Consider the following 25,696-nt stretch of genomic DNA (forward strand, 5'->3'; position numbering starts at 1 on the left):
TTTTTTTTTGAAATTTTTCCAACTTTTTCAACATATTTTTGCTGACTTAAAAGAAAAAACACAAAAAGGTGTTTGCCTGACAAGACATCTAAAGATCTAATTCAAAATTGCTATTCGGATATGACTTCTTCCTTTAGGGACTTTTTTTTATTCCAGAGTGATTGATATTATAGCTAACTGACTTAATTAGCTACTTGACAGAGGGATTGAAGCAGCGGCCAAAACTGAGAGACGCCTTAAAAAACCTGCAGAGAATCTGAGGGAAAATAGTTTGACTTCACAAGAAGAGATTACCAGAAAGTCTGGCTCCTTTGAAAGAAAATACAAAAGAAATTATGAATTACTCAAGATTTCTGCAGAGCAGTTTCAACGCAAAAGTTGCAGTTTTATTCAAAGTTATGTAGTCTACTTTATTGTCAAATCATCATATGTAGACATACAAAGAATCAAAATTAAGTTTCGTGCAGTGTCCCGGTGAAACAAAAAACTTAAAAACATCACCTAACAATAAATAACAAATAATAGTAAGAAGAAGAAAAAATGTTTTCCTCTGGACCAGGTCTCCCCTTAAGAGCGCTTCAGTTCCTTCTCGCCTAATACGGAGGACACAAACCCAGCCTTCACTTGGGGGCCAAAGGTAAAGACAGATATTTGTAAAGAGAAACATCCGCCGAAAGACTTTCAAAATAAAACACAAATGTTCAAGTGGGAATCGTTTCACTTTAAAGAGATTGCGGTTTGATTCTTTTCTAGAAAAGATTATGAGTTCGTTTTTTGCCACCTTTGTGATTTGCTCAGTGTTTAGATGTAATAAAAATAGGATGTCCTCTGTTTTGGCGAGTAAATATCTCAGCTTTAACTCGTCCGTGCCCGACCCATAAAAAATATTTTAAAAATTTAAGGCTGTGGAGCTGTCAAAAAAATAAAAATAAAAAAATAAGAAGAGTGAGAGGTTCTGCACAGTTTTTCCAACACAACTTCAACTTTCAGCAATAATTAAAGTGAGTTTTGGACTTTAAAGAAATTCAATCTTTATTTCAAACAAGTAAAATGACAGAGACAAAATACGAAAAGAGTAAAATTATATAACAACAAGAATTAAACATAAAAAAAAAAAAAAAACTTCCGTGTCCAGTACGAAAAGAATTAGGGAGAATACAGAACTTATTGAATCCTACCTCCAATAAGTAAATAAAAATAATAAATGACACAACTCCTGTCAGCGCTAACGGGTATAATAAGACGGTTAAATAACAGAGACAGGTTACCCACGCCGTTTTATTTTGAAAGGGAAATCAGCATACTTCCGGTATGAATTTAGTTTCCCCCTTGTCTGACTTGATGGATAAAAGTTGAGGAGAGAGGCCAAGCTCCCGTTGAAAGGCGCTCACCGCTCGGGACGCAACCAGAGAGGAGAGGCGCGCGGGGCGAGACCAACCTGATCCTGCATACCACGGGAGGCACGAGCACGCAACAACACGCGTGAGAACGAACATGCAGAGAGAAAAACTCTCCGTTTGGACGCAGAATTTTATATGCGGTTAGATAGATTTGAGAGTTGCGTTACAAAAATTAAGCACGAAGCTGGCAAAGCTGGTTCCCAAGGTGAACCAGCCTTTTAAAAATAATATTTTTACGCGCAGACCTTGAGGGATGAGAGATTACGCGCGTGAGCAGAAACCTGCATTATTCTCACGCTAAAAAAATAAACAAATAAAAAATGAAATTAAGAAGCGGGAGCTTGTTGAAATCTAATTATTTTTCTGTGTGGAATTTTGCATGGAGAGCGGACGCAGTGAACACTTTGCCACATGTTGACGAACGCTTTCAGAGCCGCACTCGGACTGGCTTGTGGAAGCAGCCTCAGTTGAACTGAACTTGGACATTGTGGGAACGGTGTGGGCAGGCAGGAGGACCGTGCGGTAGGTAGTCACCACACCTGCGCACTGGTCCCACAGCCGGAAACCCTCTGAGTGAGTTTTGATAAAGACCGACGGCATGGACAGAGTCGATCCAGACGTCTCTCCTGCGCGTGAGTCACAGTGAGCGAAAAAAAAAAACAACATTTGGACGAGGATATTATAACAGCGCGTGCTTTTGCACAAAAGCGGCCACACAGTGCACGCGACACTCCTGGGACGAGGCTCGGTGCGGCTGCGGGATTGGACCCCCGGGGCTGTGTGCTAAATGCCCAGCCGGACCCCTGCGGCTCCTCAGCCTGGGCGGAAACATGAAGTCCTGGGTCCTGCTACCGCTGCTGCTGGCTGCGCTGCTTTCGGCCCGTCTGCGGCTCGGGAACGCTGAGGTAAGTCCGGTTCACAAATGACCTCTACTTGGTGGGGAGAGGGGGACGACACCTGCCGGAAGCATGGAGGGCCATATAGACACTCGGTCGGAATTTAGAGTTAAATGATGGAAATAAGTGGCTGTGTGATTTGACTCAGTGTTTTGTCAGGTCATTTTCCCAGTATTGAGTTGCTTAAAGATTTATTTTTAGGGCAACAATACGTCACATTTTGCATTACAGTCGAGATAAAGAGTTTGGACTAATTTTACTCTGAATAATTTTGAATAGGGATAGATTAGGATTGTGTTATTTTGATAACTTTACATCCCTATCTAATGTGCAATCTGTGATATAGATTCCTAGCTACGATAAAATGGGTAAAAATTGGAATTTTGTGCAATTTGAGTTTTAGTGTGTGCAATGTTAACGCCTGGTTCTGATATTTGGCAGCATATGACGCTTCAAGTTTCATGCCTTCATACTTTTCATATCTGTAATTTTTTCGGCCTGTTTTTATGGACTCTAAACGACCCTAACGTCTGTACCTGACGTAATTGGGACTCACAAGCATTCTAGATATGTACTCAATGGACACAACTTTATAAAGATTGCACTGGGGAAGAAGCCCAGGGCATCATTTCTGGGAGCGGCCAAAAGATTTTTTTTTTTTTTTTGGAGAAAAGTTATAGTACTTTTTTTGTCAGAACAATACGTATTCAATCTACCATGCATCAGTTTATATCCACTGAAGTATAGGACTACATATGGAAGGTTAACCCCAGAAAACTTGCTAAGCCTGGTGGTTGGGGCGCTCGGGCAATCATTCATCCAGCAACCTGCTGTGGTTTTGAGTTAAAAAAAACCAGGAGATTTGAAAATATCTCTTGATAATTATATGTCATTGAAAGATTAGAAGATTAATATCGGAACACCAACTATAAAGTTTTAAAAAATCCAAACATAAAATGAAATAAATTAAGTAAGCAAAGCTTTGCCTGGTGGGGGCACAAGTAAAGCCTGGTTCCCCCGCCAGGCTTATAATGCACTTGGGGAAACCCTATATATGGATCGGGCATAGGGCCCAGAGGCCCACATCCCTCTAAATCCGGCCCTGCAAATAGGGTTGATTTGGAACCACTCTGGATAAAATGTCAGACCCCATATGGTCCAGAAAAATTAGAATTTCAGCAGATTTTTGTTTTCTTATATCCAACTGTTTTATTTGCTGGATAACTCCTAAAACAGGAGCTACTGCTCAGTGAGGTTTTCCCTGTGCAACTCGGTGAATCTGTGTGTGGCTTGTGTTCAGTGCAGGGAGGAGTCACTCTGTCGCTGGAAGATGGAGGAGAATGGCGAGATGTTATCTCTGCCTGCATCCAGCAGAGATTAAACTGCGATGCTGAGGCTGGAATAGTTTTTTACAGGTGTAAACCAGTTCCCAGTTCCTGAAATCATTTTTCTCAGAATGGGTTCCGTTAGAACATTTTGTTTCACTTAGCTTCTTGTCAGCCCCCATGCTGAAACAAAAATGTGCACATCCACAAAAAAACAAACAAACAGTTATTGTTGGTTGACTAAATGAAGCTTCATTTTGACCCGTGTAGTGATTGTCATTTAATATGTGCTGATTATTGGTATGGCTTGAGCAGAAATGTCTTGTGGAGATTTCCTCTTCTATGTGGATGACTTGCCAAAACCAGCCCTCCAATTAACTTCTATAAAAGCAGGAAGTGCTTATAAATAGAGACTGATTAGTTGCACTTTTCACTAATTTCAGTTCCCTCTTCCCCCCTTCAGGGCGTAAAACAAATAAAAGATAAGAAGAGGAAGCCGAAAATGAATTAATTATAAGGCTTTCACAATTTATGAATCAAATATGTGCCAGATTGTCGTTTAATTAAGTATATAAATTGAGCAGTTCAGAAATAAATTGAGTGTTTTAGAGTACATGTGGATGGTTGACGCACTGAATAAAAATGAAAATGGAGCTCCAACTTAAAAAAATGTGTCAATTTGTCACATGTAATTGAATTAATTTGACAAGCTTCATTTTTTTACGTTTAGCATGACAACTCGATAAACTTAATTCATTTACTTGGATAAACTTAATTATATTACATGTAACAACAAATTAACAAAATAAAGTAAGTTGGAGATCCATTCTCTTTTCTTCATTGTGGATTTGTAGAAGAAAATTAGTGAAAATTCTTCATTTTGATACGTGTAGGTCAGATTTTTCATCATTTGACCGGCCAGTTTACAAATCAGCACATATCCAGGGTAAACTCGTCAGCTCTGGTTTCTGGCTGATTGGCTAAACCGTTAGCATGCTCAATCTGTCGGCAGAAAGGGGAGACAACGTTGTTGTAGTTCGGCTGCTACATCCACTTGTTGCTGCTCACGTTCTCACTAAAACCAGGAACATAGAGCACATAACACCAGTTTAAAGTCCTTCACTGGCTCCCTATAGCTCAGAGAATAGACTTTAAAATACTGTTGTGAGTTTATAAACCACTGAACGGTTTAGCACCACAATACATTAAAGATCTACTGGTGTTGTACCAACCTTCTAGACCCCTCAGGTCTTCTGGTTCTGGTTCTGCTCCCCATCCCCAGAACCAAACGAGGAGGAGCGGCATTCAGCTTCTATGCACCACAAATCTGGAACAAACTTCCAGAAAACTGTAAAACAGCTGAAACACTGAGTTCCTCTAAATCTCGACTAAAATCCCACCTGCTTAGAGTAGCATTTGAAACATAATCAATTATGAATTTAATGATGGCACTTGACTTAAAGTAATGTTTTGATTGTTGAGTCTATATTGCATGCCTCTGTGTTTCTTATGTTTGAAATGCCTTGCTGCTGAAATGTGCTACACAAATAACATTTAATTTATTGATTGATTTGTTGAACAGACTCCACGTTCACCCTCTTGATTATTCAGCAATTTTTCAGCGCAGCAACGTCATTGTCGCTGCGTCTCCGCTACTGTTCGTAATCCGATAGCACACTGCCGCTTATACAACGTGTTGTCGAACACAATCTAAGCGTGTCCACACATGCGCCGGGAGTTATTGCGTTTCGTTTTCAGATCCATTGTAAAAGGTGCTAGAGTTACGCCCACAAAAAATGCTCTCACGTCAGGTTAGACATCAGCTTTTTTTCCCCCCTCATCATCATCATCATCATCATCATCATCATCTACTGAAAAAGTAAGCAACTGTCGATTGGTGACTTTGAAACAGGTCGTTTTTGTGGCAATTGTCTTGGTGCACAAGCCGGCTGCCGCCTGTTCGCTTGATCCATTTTACATAAGAACAACAACTAATCTGCCAGGGGATTTCGTGCAGTTTTGTGCAGTGTGTGTGTGTGTGTGTGTGCTCACATCTGGATGCCTGGGTACATGTTAGAGTGACATATGTGCGTGCGTGTGTGTATGTGTGTCAGGGGTTAGAGCTCCAAACGTCAGATAGAAAATGTGCAGTGGCTCATAAGAGCATTTATTCGTTAAGCCTCGTTTGGTGTGATTTCAGCAAAAATGATACGAAGTTGTGGATGATTGCTGATGTTGCAAATCTAAAAATAAAATTACATTTTTTTAAAGGATGTGTGTAAAGTTTTATATTTTTGGACAGATGAATTTGGATTAATTAAAGATTATTACAACATGCATCGAAGTGACTCATCCATTCTTTCAGTTAGACACCTGGAAGGCTTTTACTTTGAAGCAGCTGCAAGTATGTGCAGAATGTAGCAGATTTCATCACATCAGCTGGTCTGAAAAGATGTTTTCAGATATTAATCACTGAACTTTTTTTTTAACACGATAAGAGGAGTGTGGAGTTGTTCCATTAAGTCATTTGGTTTTAAAGCCAGGGCAGTGGAAATGTTAGCATCTTGTAAAGTTTCACAGCAGTAGCATGGACTGCTCCAGTGGCTAACTGAGAACTTTAACTTGCTTTATGAGTTGTTTTTTTTTCTTCACCAGTAAGATATCACTCTGGCAAAAATTACTATGAATATGGAGAGAAAGTAAAATATGATATCCAATTAAACCTGTACTCATGTAGTACTTTGCATTTGACATATTGCATGCAGAGCATCTCAGAATAAAGGCTCAGGCTCACCAGTTCGTACGGCCATTTGTTGTCACTAATTCACCCCAAATTACTTCCACTTCACAGTCAAATACTTTACAACTGCACATTACTTTATTTATTTTTTGGTAGCTAGGTATTTTTATGAATATGGATTAATGAGGTAACCCAAAGTCAGTCAAAGTAAGCATGGAGGTGTAAGAAGCTACATGCCTTAGGTTCATTCATCCTGCAGGAGAGAATGAGAGTTTGAGCAGAGAACAGGAAGTCTGAACATCAAAACTGTTCAGTTTTATAATTTTACTCTTGCAACCTGTTATGGAACATGGTGGTTTTAGAAATGTTTGCAGCTTTTCTTGGTCTATGTTTTGTAGGGAATGCACTAGGGCTGCACGATACTAGAAAATATTGCGATGACGATAATATTGATAAACGTGAAAACAGTATTGATATATATTGCAACAGTATTGGTAATATTGGTAAAAACTATGATGCCGATAATATTGGTGGTAAATATTGCGATGACAAAAACATTGATGACGATAATATTGCATTAACCATTGCCATATATGCTTATTTTCATCTGTGCACTTTACGATCATTATCATTTTTGGACAATGCTATTTGTTCATCTGCAAGACTGTGTCCAACAAGCTAAAGATTACATTCAAATGTAAAATGCAAGTTCAGAACACTTTGAACATATTAGCCAACAACTGTTGCACTCCAAACAATCCTTTGCTATATGAATATTGCGCACAATAATTTTGTGATGAGGATATACATCGGATCCACAAAGTAACTCTTTTAGTAAAGCTAGGTTTACCAACCACTAACATAAGACACTAAAAGATGACTCTCTTTCAGACAATGTGTCACATCGTCACTGTTTCTTATTTCAATAAATAATAACCAATCATCTAGGCAGAAAAGTTTGATGCTGTTACTATGTTCTTGAATAAAACACAGCAAAGCGTTTTAAGACTTCTTTAAATCTTTACAAAGATCACATCCCGTCTGATCTCAGTTTGGACCAGTTGCCTCTTTTAAAATGCGGCAGATCAAACCTAAGTGGTTTCAAGTGAATAACTTACATTAGCTCGTTAGACCAAACCATTTTCACTTTGGGTTTTGGTTCAATGCAGGAATCTGCGCGGCCTGCAGGAACACAAAGGTGACAGCTTTCACCGAAGTTCCCATTAAAAGAAGAATGTCAGCTTGTGTACCCATGCAGTCGGAGCTCATCATTGTTTTCTCAACTCCTCTCCTCTTTTCTCATTTACCGTCCCTCCATCCATCACCCACACCCTCATCTCTTCAGCCAGGGGTGGAGCACAGCGTGCGTAGGGGGGTTGTGTTTGTGTGTGTGTGCGTGTGTGTGTGTTTGCTCTGCTTGCTGCTGTGTGTGATTGAAAAACTACCCACCGAGCTCAGCGGGCCTGGGTTTTTGTTTTTTGCTTGTTTTCTTTTTTGTTCCTGCAGCATAAAGTTGGCGACCTGCCACTGCCGCGCTGATAAAAGAAGGCATGTGGCGTCGCATCTCGGCGCGACTGCGACTCAAGCGTTACATCGATTCTCCGGCGTTGTTTATGTTTGCCCTCTGCTGAAAACTTTGATCATCTTTTTGACAGCATGTGTGCGCTGGCTGTCTGCTGGACCCCCATAATTACATTCCATTACACACTCCACCTTTCTCCTCAAACATTCCTTACAAACCCCGCTGCCTTCAGGGCTTTCTCCGAGGCCCCCTGGTAGTGTGTGTTCTTCACAAGCACATCTGCGACCTGCTTGTGCGTCGTAGCAGCCCAGCAGATTGGCTTTTTGACCTGCTGTCTCAGCTACACACTCACTCAAGACCAGAAGCAGAAGAGAAGGAGAAGAAGAGAATTTTGTGTGTTGCATGAGAAATGAAGAAAAAAAAGAAAGCGTTGCTCTCAAATCACTGATTGCGCAAATTGGAATTACTCAAATAAATTTGCTTCAGTGTTTCTATGCATCTGAAAAACCATCTCATTCTAGCGCATAAACTTTTTTCTTTTATTGGTGCATTTCCAAAGTCAACTTTACTGTCAGTTCATCGTATGTGTGTTCTAGAAGAACAAGGAATCAAAATTACATTTCTCGTCGTCCCTGGTGAAAGTACAAACTTAACAACTTCACAATAATAAAGAATAGTCAGAACTTTTTACGTTACTATTTGCTTTTACTTAAGATATGATGTTTTTAACTTTGTAGTTTCTCACAAGGTGAAACTACAAACATGACTAGTACATATGATGAATTTATAATAAAGTTGACTGTGACCTCGATTTTTGAGAGAGTTTTGTGCTGCGATGAGGCATTTTTTTCCCCCCAGTTGTATTGAACTTTGTGTATTTTACAAAACCCCAAATGGAAACACTTTTTTCACATTACATGAATCACGTGATCAACAACAACAGGCGGAATAGACGGAGAGGGAAACGACAGGAAGTGGTCGGAGGATGATGGCGTTTTTAAATCACTCGCGCCTAAACAAACTTATTCACTCGTGATTTTAATTGAGTTTCTGTTTTAACAGAAACACTGTAATTGCAAAACTGTGTTTCGTTGACATCAGTGGAACATCGGCAACGTTTTGCACACATTTGTAATGGAAATACAGCTAAAAATCTTGCTGCCATTTTAAACCAGTGGCAGAAGCTTATTTCCTAGATGTGTGTGCCACTCTAATTTGAGTGGAGGGAGCGAAATAATGGCCTGTTGTAGAGCGAAAAGTGTGTGTGTGTTCGGTTGTAAGGCTGCCTTGACAAATTGGGTGGACAGTGGTTAAAGCATCTGTATGTAAAGGACAAAAAGAGACGTGGAGTGTGTGTGTTTGTGGGTGTGTGTGTGTGTGTGTGTGTGTGCGTGTGTGTGTGTGTGTGCGTGTGTGTGTGCGTGTGTGTGTGAGTGTTTGCTAAAGTGGGTCAGCCAATGGCTGGTGAAAGTCATCCAGGTGTCCTTAGCCATCACCGCCCACCAAGCAGACAGAGAGCAGGGGAAAGAAAGCCGGAAGGTGGGGGGGGGATGATGTGAAAACAGCAGAAGATTCAGCTGGAGCTGCTCTGGTTCAACGAAAACAAAAGCTAGGATTGAAACAACCGTTTTTTCTTAGTTTTTTGCATGAGCAGCTATTGATTTTGTGAGCATGATGAGCTTTAAACGTCGTCTCATCAGTTGTTTGCCTATGAAACCAGAGTGTTTGCTGTTTTTCCCCATTTGGTGGGAGCTAAATTTATAATGCAACCTTACTGAGGTGAACGACCCAAGAAAAATACAACCGAGGATGGAAAAAACATGGAGGGAAAAACTCAAGTTAAACATATCTAATTTTAGTTATAGGCAGTTAAAGCCACACACATTTACATGAGCTGCCATTTATGGGTCTGTTTCTATTAATGACATGTTCAAAAGGCACAACCTGGGTTTTTTCTTTGCATTGCTTATTTTTACGTTACATTACTGTGGGAGAATAAAGAGGAGTAATAAAAGGTTGTAATTATTTTTCAGTTATTATTAATGAGAGGAGCTTTATGGAGCTCTGTGTTTCAGCAGTTTTGCAGTTTTCTTGAAGTTTGTTCCAGATTAGAGGAGCTGAATGCTCCATGTTTGGTTCTGATTCTGGGGACGTGGAGCAGAACCAGAACCAGAAGAACAGAGTGGTCCAGAAGTAACAACTGAGGAGATAAAACAGCTGATTTTATCTGGCTCAGTTTTCAGAAATGTACATGAAATCAACTGCGATTGTAGAATAGTTTTTTTTTTCTAGTTTTGTGAAATTTTACAGACGTCGGTTAAAAGAAAAGCCCCTTCATACCAGCTCTACCCCAAAAAGAAATGATGTTGTATGCTGAGTTTTGTTATGGCAGTTTTGTGTTATGGCACCAGAGATGAACTGTGATAAAATTACATTAAAAAAATGAATAAATGTGCCAAATATATGACATTCTGTCCAAAATAGTTTTTGATTTAGGTTTCTGAAGAAGGAAAGATTTTAATCTCACAATTACTCAATCATCTCTCATATTTCAGAACCTTACACTTTTTTTTTCCTTAATGGTTTTCTTCGTTTTGGCGACCGTTTTCTGTTTTCTGATGCAATGCGGAGTGAAGTCCAAAGCGCCAGTTGCTGATTATGCAGCTGCAGCTTTACTTTGTGTGTGCCGGTATTTAAATCACGATCATGTGTCGTCGCCGTGATGCAGGATTTCTGGAGTATCGTTTCACTTCCCAGCTAGTTGGACACACAAATAATGCGAGTCTAAATCACATTTAAAGGAACTAAGGGTGAATTTGAGTAAAACAGTGCATTGTCCATGTCCTCTGTGAATCTGGAGTATAAAAAAAGAAATTAAGCAACACATTAGGACCTATTTGGCAGCATATTTACAGTTTAAATGAACAGGAGCATCTAAATTTTACTAGTTAATGTTTAGAAATATACAGGAAGTGAAATTGGAGAGTTTTGACGGATACGTCTTTTTTCTCACAGTTCTCACTTCTCCCTTAATTTGTTTCGGCATGTCTTTTTTTTTTTAAACGTTCCTGTATCAGTTGTTTCTTTAAGATGGTATCAAGTAACAGCCAAGCAAAACAAAACGCTTCAAAGAACATTCGCTGCCATCTCCATTTGATCTCCGCAGTGAAACCACAGGCCTTTCCTGCAGCACGGCCGCGCTACATCCATCAGAAGTCCCTGCAGCGGCACTCATTAAAACCTCATTAAGTCTCTCAGTTCAGCTCTTTTCTTAAATAATGGATACTTTCACTACATATATTTAAAAAAATATTGAGAGAGAGAAAGAGAGAGGAGGAGAGAGGGAGGGAGGGGAAAAAGCAAGGGGTCTTGTGGGTAAACAGACAGGGAAAGGAAGCAGCGAACACCAATCACAACCCTAATTTCCTTCAAAGGAGGAAGTAAAACTGGAGCAAGTTTTGACTGGAGATCAAGGACAGAGATACTCTATAAAAAACACTTTTTCTTTTTTTTTTCTTTGGGTGTTTTTTTCCTTCGTCCTCCAGCCCCAACATTTGCCCCTCTGGTTTTTAGTGTAAAAATAGTGGATGAAATTTTAAAGTATTTTCCGTTTAGATATATTTCTATTTAACAAAATATAGTCACCGCTGCATTTTTTAACAGTTTAATAAACCAACTAATTAACCAGCTAATGTCACTGTTTTGGACTTCTGTTGCTCTAGATTGAATAATCACTTTTTTTAAGTGTATGTATCAGAATCAAAATCACAAAAAACAAACACAATGCTTTTGTAATTTTAAAACCACTGTGATTAATAGTTTAATAGTTTGATTATATGGTCCATTTGTTTTTGTTTTTTTGTTATCTGCCACTAACAGCATTTATATTTTTGTTAGCTATTTATAGGACACAGTGTCATGCATATGTGATGGAGGAGTCACTGTAAAACAAGGTTATAATATTTTATAATAAAGACGAAAAGATGACACAACTGTATTTAGCATCCTGTTTTAGCAATTAGCATGGTTAGCATTATATCTGTAAACAACAGTCTGATGTGTGGATTGCCAGTAAACGGAAAAACAGATAAGCTTTCTCCAACGTTTAGCCTTCCTGTTATCTACTGAAATCCCTCACTCTCTTGAAAAGTAGCAGAGTGAATTAACGGTGAAAATGTCTCTGTAAAAAAATCTAGCTTTTTTTTTTTTTTGCTAAATTACTGAAACTGCTAATTTAATTTCAACACCTCCCCAAACAAATCTGACTTCATTGGGCAAACAAACTAGATTTTCATTAAATCAGACTAAACATGATCACAGAACTGGAATACTGCGACGCATTCAGATTGTCGTGACCACTCAAAGACTGCGTAGCTTATTAGTTAACACACTGCAACTGTATGTGTCTGTCTCTGCAGGGCGATCCACTCCCTCAGTCACTGATTGACCTGGTGTGGGACTCTCCCATCTCCTCAGTGGAGGACTTGAAGCTGCTGCTGCAGCAGCAGGAGTCCAGCACAATAGGTACGACTGGCCGATGCACACAGAAACACACACGCACGCACGCACGCACGCACGCACGCACGCACGCACGCACGCACGCACACACACACACACATTAATTAGACCAACATGGAGGAGGTGAGGATGGGGGTGTCTTTAACAGTCATGAATGAAGGGAAATGCCGTCTAAGAGTGTGTCAGCAGATATTCCAGGCTACGTTGGGCAGCTGGTTATGGGAGAAGTCTGAGAGAGAGCAGCAGCAACTTTTTTCACTTCAGGAACCGAAACAGCGAGGAGGAGGGGAAATGCTTCCAGCACAAGGTCACTGAATTGTTCTGCTGCTCTGGATTCCTCAAAAGACCTGAATTATGGATGTGAGCATTTGTGCCACAGAACGACCTGCGAGTTTTCTTCACCTCCACAGAGTCCAAGAACGAAGCGGATCGCACGCAGATCAACAAACCGTTTTAAACTTCTGCCACAGCGGAACCAAGTCACACATACACATATTAATAGATGGGACTTTGATCATCTCATAATGTATAAATAACAGTGACATAACAGTGGCCACAGAGAGGAACAAGCAGAGGGAAGGATGCATAGAAACAGGATATGAGGGAAGTGACTCAAAATATTTTTAATTTAGTATAAACTATTTTCATGAGGCTGACGCAACTTAATCGTCTTTACGTGAGATTCTAGCATGTAGGCAAGTGAGTCATTACAGATGGTCTAATGGCATTTACATAGTTTAATAAAAAAAATTTAATTCAATTCGCTAATCATAGGGCCAACCATGTACCCTTTGAATCAAACATAAAGGCCATTTTGGATCTTCAGTTAACCCAACATACATGCCCCATTGAACTATGGGAGGAAGTCTGAGTAGCATGTTGCTATCACACAATAATGCTAAATAATTATTAATGCTTATTAATTATTAGCTTAGTGACATAAATGATAAAAAATTTGTGTTCTCAAAAGATTTTTAACAAAGTAAAACCCTGAGCTACACTTTGTTAATGCGACATTCACATGCTAGTAGCCACGCTAGCATGTTTATTTAGCCAGGTTAGCCATGACAGAGCTAAGCCTCTCAGAAACGATGGCAGAGAAATTCACCTTTGTTTTTTTTTTTTAGGAATTGACTTAACCATTTGCATTTTATTGATTTTAATTCTCTGAAAAATGAGTTTTTTCTTAAAACAGGACAGTGTGCTAAACGCGTTAAAAAAATGTTTTGCACCATATCTAGCTTTAGCGAGTTTGCATCTGTAGTGACCTCTGTATATTTAACAGCTCTGCATGGTATTAAAATTGATGCTATACTAAATATAAAATAACCATTCAGACTGTGAATGCTTCTTTTAACAAATGATAACAGATAAAAAATTTATTACATTCACAGTTTATTTAGATACAGATAAATGGACACATAGCAACCTCTGTAAACAAAATCTTTTAACACCAGGCAGCTAATTAAAGTTAGCAGGCAACCAAGTAACACCTTCATTTGTGTTTTGGAAACACTCCCACACACACTCACACATTGGCCAAAGCAGCCTACACCAGGGATATAATTAGGACTTGGGGGCTACAGTATGAAATGAGAGTATACGTACACACGCATGAGTTATATTTAACCAGTCATATCTTTGTTCAACAATTTTCTTGACAGCAGCGAGACAAATTGTGGCAGAAAATAGCCTAATTGTTTGAGAGAGGTTAAAAAAAAAGGCTTCCTTTGTGAGTTGAACAATGAGCTTGGCATAAATCTGCCCAACAGGCTGCTCATGTTTTACATGTTTGACTTGTTTATTCAAGATCAATGCTGTAAAATGTAAAGGTGACCTAACTGTGCCTTATCCTTTTGATTTCTTTACTACAGAAGATAAAGAGGACGAGCACGACAGTCTTCTCAGCCCCATCCATGGTCGATACATTAGAAGTCTTGGTAGGTTTTCCTTATCTGTTCCCAGCATTGCTCTTCTTTTATCTTGATATTTTTATTTTTGTTTTAAATAATTCTTACCTTGGTTTTGATCTCATATTTCTTGCCCTAGAAGCTCAGCAAGCCCAGAAGGCAGAATGTAAAGTCAGAACAGAGGTGATGGAAATAACCAGATCCATGGTGGACCGTAGCAACGCCAACTTCCTGGTGTGGCCTCAGTGTGTGGAGGTGCAGCGATGTTCAGGCTGCTGCAACTCCAGACACCTGCAGTGTGTCCCCGTTGTTAACGCCACCCGAAACCTGAAGGTACGCAACAAATACTGCTGCCATTAAAGCATGACTTCACTACCTTCTGTAAAGTGACAGCTGAAGAAAAGTTTATCATGCTTAACTTCCCCCAAATGACAAAAAAAGCTATTTTTGATGTATTGGTTGATTACATTTCTTGATTAGAGGAGGTGAAGTTTTTTTTCTTTCTTAAACTGGTATAATAGTGTTTATCTAAAGTGGTTCTGCTCCCATAATGCAATGAAAATTCATTTCCCAAAAATGAAGATTTTGTAAATCTCAGATGGTGAATTAAATCATGACTGCTCGGTGTTTGTTCAAGTTTAGCAGATTTTACACTAGAGATGAAACAGTACAGTACAGTAAAAAATATATATATTTAACGTCAGTACCTACATCAAACTAAACACTAAGATACATGCTTTTCCATTACCCAAGAACTACTTTCTTGCTTGCTTTCTTGGATTGTAAAAAGTTGCCCTAAACAAAGTTGTGATATCGTCTCACAACAGCTGCTTGCTCTGTGTTCATAAGACTAGTGCACACTTTTATGAATTACTTATTTGAGCTGGCAGCAGAAATATTGTTGGGTTTAATGTCACAAGATCTTATGAGATCAGATTTCATCGTGTCCTTACTTAATCAGGATCAAGATACGCTGCATTCGCCAAGTTTCTGGATACAAGCAAGGAGTCTGGCTTTGATTGGCCTCAGCTAAACTGTTACATGAATGATACTAAAAATGATCATACATATTAGGTTAAAGCAGTTCACGCAAATCAAAACCCTGCAAGACTAAACTCTGACAAACTCCTTAAACTTTTTGCTTCACAAATTCTCAAGTCAAATAAATATTTTATCTACAAATCAAAGAAATTCAAAACAAAGTCCATTAAAAAAAATACATGTCTAACTCGGACAAAATAAATGAATAAAACAACAGCTCCGTTTTTTTTACATTGAGGTTGCTATCTGAACTGTTTCTTAGAAGCGGTTGCTAAGCAACATCCAAATGTTTACTGGTCTTTGTTGGGAAATGGTTCTGGATCTCACTGCAGTAATGACATTTTACTGGAAATTAGTTCATTCAGAGCAGCAGATTGCATAATGTGGACAGAGAAAAGCACTTTTTAATTGATTTAATGCTTTATAAATAATGAACCACACAAACATTTTCATTTAAGAAGAAATGATTGAATTGCATCTAAAAGCTGCTTGAAATGCAACAAAACAACCGTCTCCCCTCGCCCCCCCAAGTTATTACTTTGATTTTTGGATCAATTCATATTCCCATATATTAAATGTTGAAGTGACAACATATTTACGGTTATTCTAGCAGAACATTTCAAGTTCTAATTAAGTTCTTATCAATCACCCTGCACAAATTACCATTAGGTTTTTGTTTATTTTGTGAATTTGTAAGCAGACTGATACATTTCTGTATCGACATGTTATAATGGAAGCCAGATTAATAGGTAGATATATAAAGCTGATGAAAGCTATGTGGTGTTTTTATTATATTGTTTGAATGATTAATGATAGCTTGCATGGACCGTTTGAATCAATTTACAGACAGGAATTTTTACAAACAGGAATCTCAGCTTCACTTTGTGAACATGAGGAGCAAACAGGTCCTGACAGGCAGCCGCTTAAAACTATGGAATCAGATGTCAATACTAGGAAATCAACAACATTAAATATGGATTGTTACACCCACCGGCCAATTTATCAATTTATTTTTTTTATAAAAAAAAGGCGTCGGACACATTCCTTAGTTTTTGGTCCGTGTGGTTGTCATAGCATCATGCAGTTGCTGTTATGGTGATGTGAATCTCCCTTTCTATCATATCCATTAATTGCAGCAGTGTTGAGGCTGACTGGAGGCTGCTGGAGTAACAAACAAACAAACAGGCAAACATTTAGCCCAAAAACATCACGCACAACAAACCGATGTGAGAAGATTCAAGTTTTGCAACATACTGAAAGTTGCCATCAGAGGGGTAAATAAAGGTCATAAAGGGATAGACAATGGTCAGCAGCAATCGTCTTGTAGGCTGTGGCATTTAAACAAGGCCCACTTAGTCTTAAGAGGTCTAAGGCAGGGGTTTAGGGGTTTAAGGGCATGTTTTAGGTCTCTCCTTGGTTTAGCACACCTGGATCAAATGATGGCTCGTTTGAAGGCCTAAGAGGAACATTGACTTGCTGAGGAGGTTGTTACTACCACCAGTGAGAGAACTAAAACATGCAGAATGCCGACTTTGGGCACCCCTGGTCTAAGGGATGCAAAGAAAAAAATCCATGACACCCCAGTAACCTGGATGTGTATAGTGGATACAATGTCTTCATGTTCAATTCTCAGACCATCCAGCCTCATAACAACAAAGTTGGTTAAATCCCATTCTGTCCCTATTTTGATGCTTGTTTTGGAACTTGGCAAGCTGTCTTCACCACATACAGCTGCCTAAATGTATTCAGTTGCTCATTTGTGATTGATTTAGGGCTGTTGTAAATGAATATTTTAGTAATCGAGTAATCTATCGATTATTCTTACGATTAATCGAGTAATCGGATTAAAAAAATTATAAAATGAAATATTGGTAAATCTGGCATAATACCGGTGTTACTATCAGATATCAATATCAGTCCAATTTTTCATATTTGAGCATCCCTAACAGTTGCTTTTTTGTAGTTTAGAAAACTAACCTGTAACAATAATAGCTCACTTTCTAAGTTAACCAGAGGAAAAGTTATAGAAAAATCTGAAATTATATTGAATTTAATAACAAAGAGGCAGGCTCACAAATATGCTTATAAAAATGTCTACAATCCAGCTTTTAGTTTATGTATTCATCTTCAGTGAGTTTAATAGATTAATTAAACTCACCTTGCCACCTAACCTGTCACGCTTTGGGTTTGAAAATACGGGAAATGTCGCCTGGAGTCGGAGGAGAGGGCGAATGAACGAACGTAAGATGGGGTGGAGGGGAGGAAATAGACCAGCGGACTGACGAACCGTTAGACCGGGAGACGAACACGGGGGGAAGCAATACGGGATATTTACGACACCTTCACTGGTCACACTCAGAAACTCATCTACCAGCCATGTACGATGCGCTCCGCCACCGTTTCTTCAGACCGGGATATGAAATTTATTGTGCGGTTCGTCGGTAAAGCTACATTTACACGGTAAGCATCAGCTACTCAGCCGCCCGCCCTGTTCAGTCTATCCGCTCACCTCAGCGCTCTTCCCGCCGTTCGCTTTCAACCAGCAGCCCCGGAGGAGAAATGCTGCCGTACTCCAGGCATTCCCAAGTCATTTTAAGGATGCTTATTGGTTCCCCAAAAACGATAAAAAGTCGGGCATTATCATCAATCCATAAAATCCCCACGGGCCAATCTTGAAGATTGGACTTTATGCCGCTGAGACTTAGCTTTTGTCAACAACTCAGAGGCGGAAGTGAGAGCTCCGCGCAACGCAAATGAAGTCCCGGCCGGAACACGGTGCGCTAACTAATAAAACATAAATTAACGAAGCTTCGAGGCAGGTAAATTTTCCTCGAGGAATTTTAGTAATCGAGGTACTCGAATCATTCGAGGAATCGTTTCAGCCCTAGATTGATTGATTATTCTTCATGTCAAACATCAATTGAACTGATATGTATGCAACAGGTTTAGAAAGCTGAAAGCTTACAATTTCTATTGGATGCACCATCATGCCTTTATCGAACACAGTTTTCTTATTTGGTTGTTCATCTGTCTTTCTCAGGTAACAAAGATTGTGTACAGGAACCAGAGACGTTTCAATGAAGATGTCATCATCCCAGTAGTAGATCACGTGAGCTGCCGGCTGCAGGCGACTCCTCCCTCCACATCGTCATCGTCTTCTTCATCGACTGTCTTCGCTTCTCAACCAAACCCTCTTCCACCTCCCCCACAAAGACACCCTGCATCCTCCCTTCCTCTTTTCCCACCCCACAACCCCCACCTGCTTCCACCAAAGACTCCCACCTCCAAGGCGGACCTCCACCGCCACGACGACCTCAAGCACAACCAGCACCACCACCTTCCGCACAAGCAAGATCCGTTGGCAAGTCAGTGGCAGCAGGGCAGCTACACTCAACTGGTGCGCTGGACGCAGCCCCGAGTGCATCAAGCCCCCACATACGCGCAGACCCGACTAACGACGGCCGGGTTTCTCGGCTCAGTCGGGACCTGGCCGTCTGAGGCGAGGGCAGAGCACAGCGTTCTGGAAAGTCCGCAGCAAGTCGGACACGGGAGCGGCTTTGACAGGAGCCGCGAGGAGACCGGCGGGGAGGCGCACCGTCCCGACCACGAACAGCGACAGCAGGAGCTGTTAAAGCACCAACAGAGGCAGGAGCATCATCATCCTCATCATCATCAACATCAACACCCTCACCTCTCGCAACAATACAACCCCAGAGGACATGAGGACCAGGAGATGAGGACGCAATATCTGCTTCACGGTCCCCAGTCGGACAGCGCTTCCCCCCCCGTCAGCATAACCCCGGTGCCCACGACGGGACAAAATCCCACTTCTTTCACAACTGTAAATCAAAAAGACTCGGTGACGAGCCAAATGAATGGAGAGGTCACTCGTCACAAACAGGTGGAGAGCAAAGGAGACGGTCCAAAAGACGGGACCAAGAGGGAAGAAAGCGGGTCCGCAGTCAGCGGTGACTCGGATCGGGCGGAGGCAGCCAATCAGGAGAAGGAAAATGACTCTAAATCAAGTGGGGGGGCAGACCATTTAACAGAAGAGGAGAGACGGAAGAAGCTGCTGGAGATGGTACAGAGTGAGCCAGACAAAGACCCTCTGCTGCATCCTCACCAAAGACCAAAACCAACGACATTTAAATCAGGTAATTTTTACATTTCTGAGACAAAGTACATCTGTTGGATTATAACAGTTTGAATGCTGCATCACATTACCAGCTGTAAGACTCAGTGTTGTAAAATTACATCTTTATTTCAGACACAAACAAATCTACAAATGTAGACTTTTCTTCAGTTTGTTTTGCTCAAACGTAGAGACTGTTCAGTCCTGAAATGTTACTGAAAAGCATTGGAGTGATCATACAATGTCTACAGCACATATGTAAACTTGTACAAAATGCAAAGTATATTATCTATTAGATTTTTATAAAACCTTACAAAAAAATATTAAAATATATTTTTATTGCAGATACGCCTACAAACTTGTATATAAGGTTGTTTTTTTTTTAGGTTTTTTTTAGGTTTTTCTATGACCTTCCAGAGTTAAGATATACTTAATCATATACGTGGGTACAGCTTGGCTTTGACACAAAATTCCTAAAAATAGTTATAATAATGCAAAAGTAGCATTTTGACCAGTTTATATTGCAGTGTATTACAACCATTTGCGTTTTCTCATTTTGCAATGGCGTGTTTTGCGCTTGGTTGCGGACGTTACGTCCCGGTCTCGTTCTGTAGGGCCTCGACAAACAGGGTCAAAGCCAGATCAAGACTCTAGTTTTTGTCAAAAATAGAAAAACGTGACGCCTTTTGATTTTCACCGACAATAACAAACTGAATGTGAAGTAAAGCAAAAGCAACAGGCGATCAGAGTTCATCTGCCGTCCCAGAAAAGATACGACGTTATTATTGCAAATGAAAATCTTACTGCATGTGAATGTTCACAACAAAAGCCAACAAAATCGATCAAAATCCATGCACAACATCCAGTTTGGACACTAAACAGCTAAACGAAAAAAAAAAAGTAAATAGGCCCCAAACACGGAAACACACAAAGCAACATTTTAACTCAATAAACCTTTTTACTGAAAAACTCTGCTCTGTCCAGTGATTTCACTGGTCCACCTGCAAAACTCACTGAACAGCTGAAGAAAAGAAAAATCAGCTTTGCTGTTTTATAGTCATTATTTTCACTTGGCATCTTTAGCCCATTGCTAAAGATGCCATTGGCGGCCATTGCCACCAGTGTGGTTACCGACTGTTTAACTTTTTTACTATTTCGGTTGTGATATGACTGCTTTTTTAAAATTTATTTTATTGAATGAGTCAAGTTACAATTAAATACACATTTATTTATTACTCTCACGTTTTTTTTTTTTTTTTTTTAAACGTATCATACAAGTATTGTCCAATGTAAGCTGATGAATTCAGATTAGGGAATGTGTATCAATGTATGACCACATTTAATAACTTAAGTATATTACATTTATTATGACAATTACTAGTTCAAACCCAATAAGTGATTTTGGTTGAGTATTTAACTACTTTTCCATTCATTTTTGCCTTTGATGACTTGCAAAATTAACAGGGTCCTGTAATATTTGTCGATCTCTAAGCATTCAGACTAAAGGAACCAGAAAGGATCCAGCTGGGGGAAGGAGCAGGTAAAGGCAAATGAGGAAAAATGAACTGTTGGGATGGTGAGCCGAACAGCAGGCTGGGTTAATCCAACGAAACAAATGCAAAACACACAGAACGAACACAAGAAATAAACTAGAACGACAAGATATAAGAAAACAAATAAAGAAATGACCAAAACAGAAAGCAGCTGAAGCTAAAAGTCTGAGCACCAAAGGAACATGATGACTCCAACCAGTGTTGCCCAATCAGATCGCCTGGCATAACGGTGAAAAATACTGAAGATTATCTGCCCCTATTCTCCACAGCCATTGTACATGTGAAGAACAAAGATTACAATCTTCGTGTGTAACTCATGAGTGACTAAGTATGTTTATCTGGAAGGAAATAGCAATCTGTACATGCCAAAATAAACAGCAGCACACCTACGTGTCCAGCTATTTGTCCTCACTTGTTCTGTGTTCTGCAGTCGAAGCGTGAGCTCAGACATTTGTGTAGCAGCAGTCTCTGATGAACCGAGTTCAGGTCCCTTCGGGGCACAGTTGGTCAAATTCCAAACCCAGTGTTTATCCTTCCTGTCGCTTCCCTTAAACCAACCTGTCGTTCAGGTTTGTGCTAGCTACTGCTCTCTTTAACTGAAAACCTGCCATGAATGTGTGTTTCTGTGCTTATGGTTGCCCGATTGCACCACCCTGCATCTTTATCAACCCACTTGGTAAAAGCAGGCGGGCGACTGTGACTCAGTGGGAAGAGTCGTCTTGTGATCTGAAAGTTGTAGGTTTGGTTCCAGTTTTTCTCCTGTCAGATTTTGATGTGCCCTAGGGCAATTCACTTAACTCAAGTGGCTTACTGATCTGCTTATCGGTGTTTTCCTGTGTGTGTGTGTGTGTGTGTGTGTGTGTGTGTGTGTGCGTGCGTGCGTGCGTGCGTGCGTGTGTGTGTGTGCGAATGGGTGAAAGTTGCTCTGGTGTCGTGCTTTGATTGATCGGTGCAACTGGAAAAATCCCTAAATAAATTCAGTCCGTTAACCACTTAATAAGCCTTAAAATAAATACATCCTTTTTTTTATTCGAATAATTTCACAAGAAAGGATTTGGAAAACATTAGCCCTTAATAATTTGAGTCCCTTTTCTCAGTGGGGATAAAAAATATATCACATTAAAAACTAATGTACCTCTCACAAAGTCAGGCGTAGGGTGCGTACCTGTGAGCCATGTGGTTTCCCCCTGCACTGACCATTGAGATTTAATAGTCAGGAGTAGAAACTTCTCATGACAAATTCCTTCATTTCCCAAAATTTCAGCTGCTATGTCTCAAGCCTCAACCTTGCTCAGTGTCTGAGCTTTTTCCTTCCACTTTATTCTCTCTATGATGCATTCTACAACTTTCTATATTTTCTAACATCTTCCATCTGACGCTCTTCAATATTCTGCAACATTTCATCCACAAGATGGCGACGACGGTGGACCTTACCAGCTTGGTGTCGCATATGAAACAATTCAGTATGAACACCGTTCCCTGCCGAGCAGGTTACTGTGCGACACAGAGGACGCAAACGTCATAAAAATTTACTTTTGTGCCAACATGTCCGACCGACGTCCATCAATTTCTATTAGCGACTGGCCACTGGGCTGGAAGAGAATGAATGTATGAATCAATACAAGCCATTAAAGTAGTAAAGAGGGGACATCAAGGAGGTAGACATTTTCAAATGTTCATGGCAAAAAGTAGTAAATTTAGGTCATAACACTCATAACAGGCCTACAGCTTGTTTGGAAGCCATGTCAGAAACTCTTGTTTTACTATGACATGTGGAAACATTGAAGATTTGCTAAGTTGTACTGGGACTTGAACTGGAACCATGCGCTTTGGTCAGACAAAGATACTCCAACTGAGTCTGGTCCAAAGTCCTTTTAGGTACGTCTGTGTGATTGGGCGCACTTCTCTTCCCGTGGCCTCTGGGAGCCACTTTAAAATCCCAAAACATTTTAAATAAAAATCATATGGACTCTTAACATTAAAGTCGAACAAAAAAAAAAAAAGATTTGCTGGATTCTTTTTAGCAGCTTTAACACAAGGCCAAGACAACATAAAAATGGTTCAACATGAACCAAACCAACCAACCCTCTTCCATTACCATCCCAATTTGCCTAATCTTGTCTTTTTTTGTTCTGTGCTTCTTCTCCTCCAGCGTTGTCCACTGTGGTACCCGCGTCAACGGCAGCTCGTCACGTACCGTTCCGACCCGCTTCTCCTCGCCGTAGAAAAAGGAAACACCGCAAACGCATCAGCAAAGCTGCTATGAGGGCTATGATCATGTAGAGATGAAGGTAAGGACACAGAGAAACCTACAGGCATGAAGGAGAACGTTTTGTTCAGTAAAGTTTGTTTTGCTCTCAAACCTTCGGTTGCGTAAGCAGAGAGCCGACGTTTTCTGTATGCAAAATGTTGATGGCATTTTGAAAATTACATAATTAAGGGAAGGGTCTAAATTTTCTAGAAATGACGGAGACTTCTGTTTTAGTAGTGCTAGCTACGCTATATAAGATGCTAATAAATGATGAATAAGAAGGACAGGGAACACATTCTGAATGCTGGTACTTATAGTTCCCAATTATAAATCTGAATTAAATCAAAAGGTGGACCTTTTTTTTTTAAATGGCATGTTTGAAGTTTTGCTCTTTTCTTTCTCCAACAGGAAGCGGCTCTGCAGAATCAAAGATTGTGGAGACGAGTGATGCGTTTCCTGGAGGCGGGACGTTCAGACCTGCTTCTTTTACGTACTCGGCTTGGCAGAAAGTCACCTTTCCAGTTCTGGAGATGCTACGAAGTATCCGTTAGTCTGGATTTAACAAGTGCAATCTCGTGAACTCCTCAAATCAGAGAGGCTTTGACACACTAAACACTGGATCTCAACTTGTGTCATCTGAAAAGCACAAATGGATGAACTAAATGAGGATTTATCTGTACAGCGCTTCAGGAACCAGGACAAGAGGCAGCCATTGACTGGCTACTTTCAACAAGTTGCTTCATTTAGCCAAGATGGATTCTGAATTGCTGATTTGGGGCTAAAAGTGGAGTTTGAAATAAAAAGAAAAAAAGTGAACTGACCAGGAGAACTGGATTTCTACACTGGGAAGACTGGAAACTGTAGCCTACAGCCTTGGCCTCAGTGCCAGAAAAATAATACTGTTATCCTGAAATGTTTGAGTCTAACATAATGTAACACTGGAGTTGTAACACACTGATCATACTACGCCGACTTTAGAGTCTACTATGTACTGTAGCTAATTGTACAGGAAAATATCAGTAACCTGCTCAATCATTACTGCTGTCTAACACAATAAACAGAACAACAACTAAATGCCTGCTTTAACAAAATGCTATAGATATCCACAAGTCTTAAAGACATGGCTTTTAGAGGCTGTTGTGAATCAGTTATATAGAAAACTGCTACATTGTAAGAAAAAAAAGCTATTAAGAAAATTATTTCCTGGTGAAAGAGAAAAAAAAAGTATTTCTTAACTTATTGAAGAGGAGGATATGAAGTCGTTTGGTTCTCAAGTGTAATTATTGCCACAGACATGTAATATTTGGTTGTACTGTAATGAATGTTATTTTTCATAAAAAATAATAATAAAAAATGATCAAGAAAAATTGCAGTGATATCTTTGGTGGGTGTTTGGGCAGCTGAAGAAAAGCCATCCACATCACCATGCAGTTTGTGTGCGCGTGTTAAGCTGCCCGTTGCACATTAGAATCACCTGCTAATTTTTGCTCTATGACTGCAAGTCATGTAGCACCGTCACACGAAGCAAAGCAGCGGTCAGCAGAGTTTCTGGTTGCTATAGGTACTGATAGCAGACATGTCAACAGAGGAGTATCGAATGTTTGAAAGACGGACAAGGGAGGGAGGCTGTCGGCTCAGGAATGACAACGTGATGAATGGCAGAAAGGGTGAGAGCATACTAAGAGTCCTGAGAGGGAACTTGACAGGAATGATGAGAAAGACCAAATCCACACACAACTAGAAAAGATGGGGGCAGGGGTAATTATTTTAGAAGCAATAGTTAAGCGTTTCTCACATGAGCTAGTTTTACTAGCCTGTTCTGCTCTTAGAAAATATTTTTAAACTAGAAATTTTCTGAAGAAAGGGGTCTACCAACATGTGTGTATTGGTGGGACCCATATCAGGTGATCTAATGCTGAAAATGAGCAAAAAATGCAAAAGTTAGCTTAAGTTCTGCCAGTAGCATGTGGGGCATCTCTGGCATGTTTGACTATGCATACTGAGTTGAGTAAGTCACTCAACTCAGTATGCATTAGTGTGTAAACTAAAATTAGCTAAAATTATAAGGTTAGCTTAAATTCTCTGGGGCATTACTAGCATGTGGGCCTGCATTGACTCACTCCATTTACAATGCTAGATGTAGATAACATATCAAAAATAAGCTAAAATGCTTATTTTAGCTGTAAGGCAAACATTATCATCAGGGCTATCACTAGCACATATAGAGACTAGCATGTAAACACTGCCAGTAGGATGCAGGGACCTGGAGGTGCATGGGAGTTTGCCCAACCAGTTTAAATGTGTTTTGCGGACTTGGAGAAGATGTTTGACTTTGTCCCTCTGGAAATTCGGTGAGAGGTGATTCTGGAGCACCAAGCCCCTTGATATGCGCCTTTAGGTTCCTGTGT

The 25,696-nt window shown here is 40.1% G+C and overlaps 1 protein-coding gene across 2 annotated transcripts; it reads left to right on the forward strand.

Annotated features, from left to right (window-relative positions):
- Nucleotides 1-507: 507 nt before the first annotated feature.
- Nucleotides 508-24,655, forward strand: LOC106919778 (uncharacterized). 2 transcript variants are annotated; one of them, XM_014990358.2, is made up of 7 exons: nt 508-2,305; nt 12,302-12,407; nt 14,276-14,341; nt 14,454-14,644; nt 18,393-19,506; nt 23,190-23,328; nt 23,697-24,655. In XM_014990358.2, the coding sequence occupies exons 1-6, from the start codon at nt 2,231-2,233 to the stop codon at nt 23,318-23,320; spliced, it is 1,683 nt and encodes a 560-aa protein (XP_014845844.2). In that variant the 5' UTR covers nt 508-2,230; the 3' UTR covers nt 23,321-23,328; nt 23,697-24,655. The 2 variants fall into 2 exon arrangements, with proteins under 2 accessions (XP_014845844.2, XP_014845842.2); XM_014990356.2 differs by having other exon boundaries at nt 510-2,305; nt 14,451-14,644.
- The last annotated feature ends 1,041 nt before the right edge of the window (nt 24,656-25,696 follow it).

This window comes from Poecilia mexicana, unplaced genomic scaffold (assembly GCF_051168715.1).
Source record: "Poecilia mexicana isolate PSO_F unplaced genomic scaffold, ASM5116871v1 scaffold_2, whole genome shotgun sequence".
In the NCBI taxonomy this organism is placed as follows: Eukaryota; Metazoa; Chordata; class Actinopteri; order Cyprinodontiformes; family Poeciliidae; genus Poecilia; species Poecilia mexicana.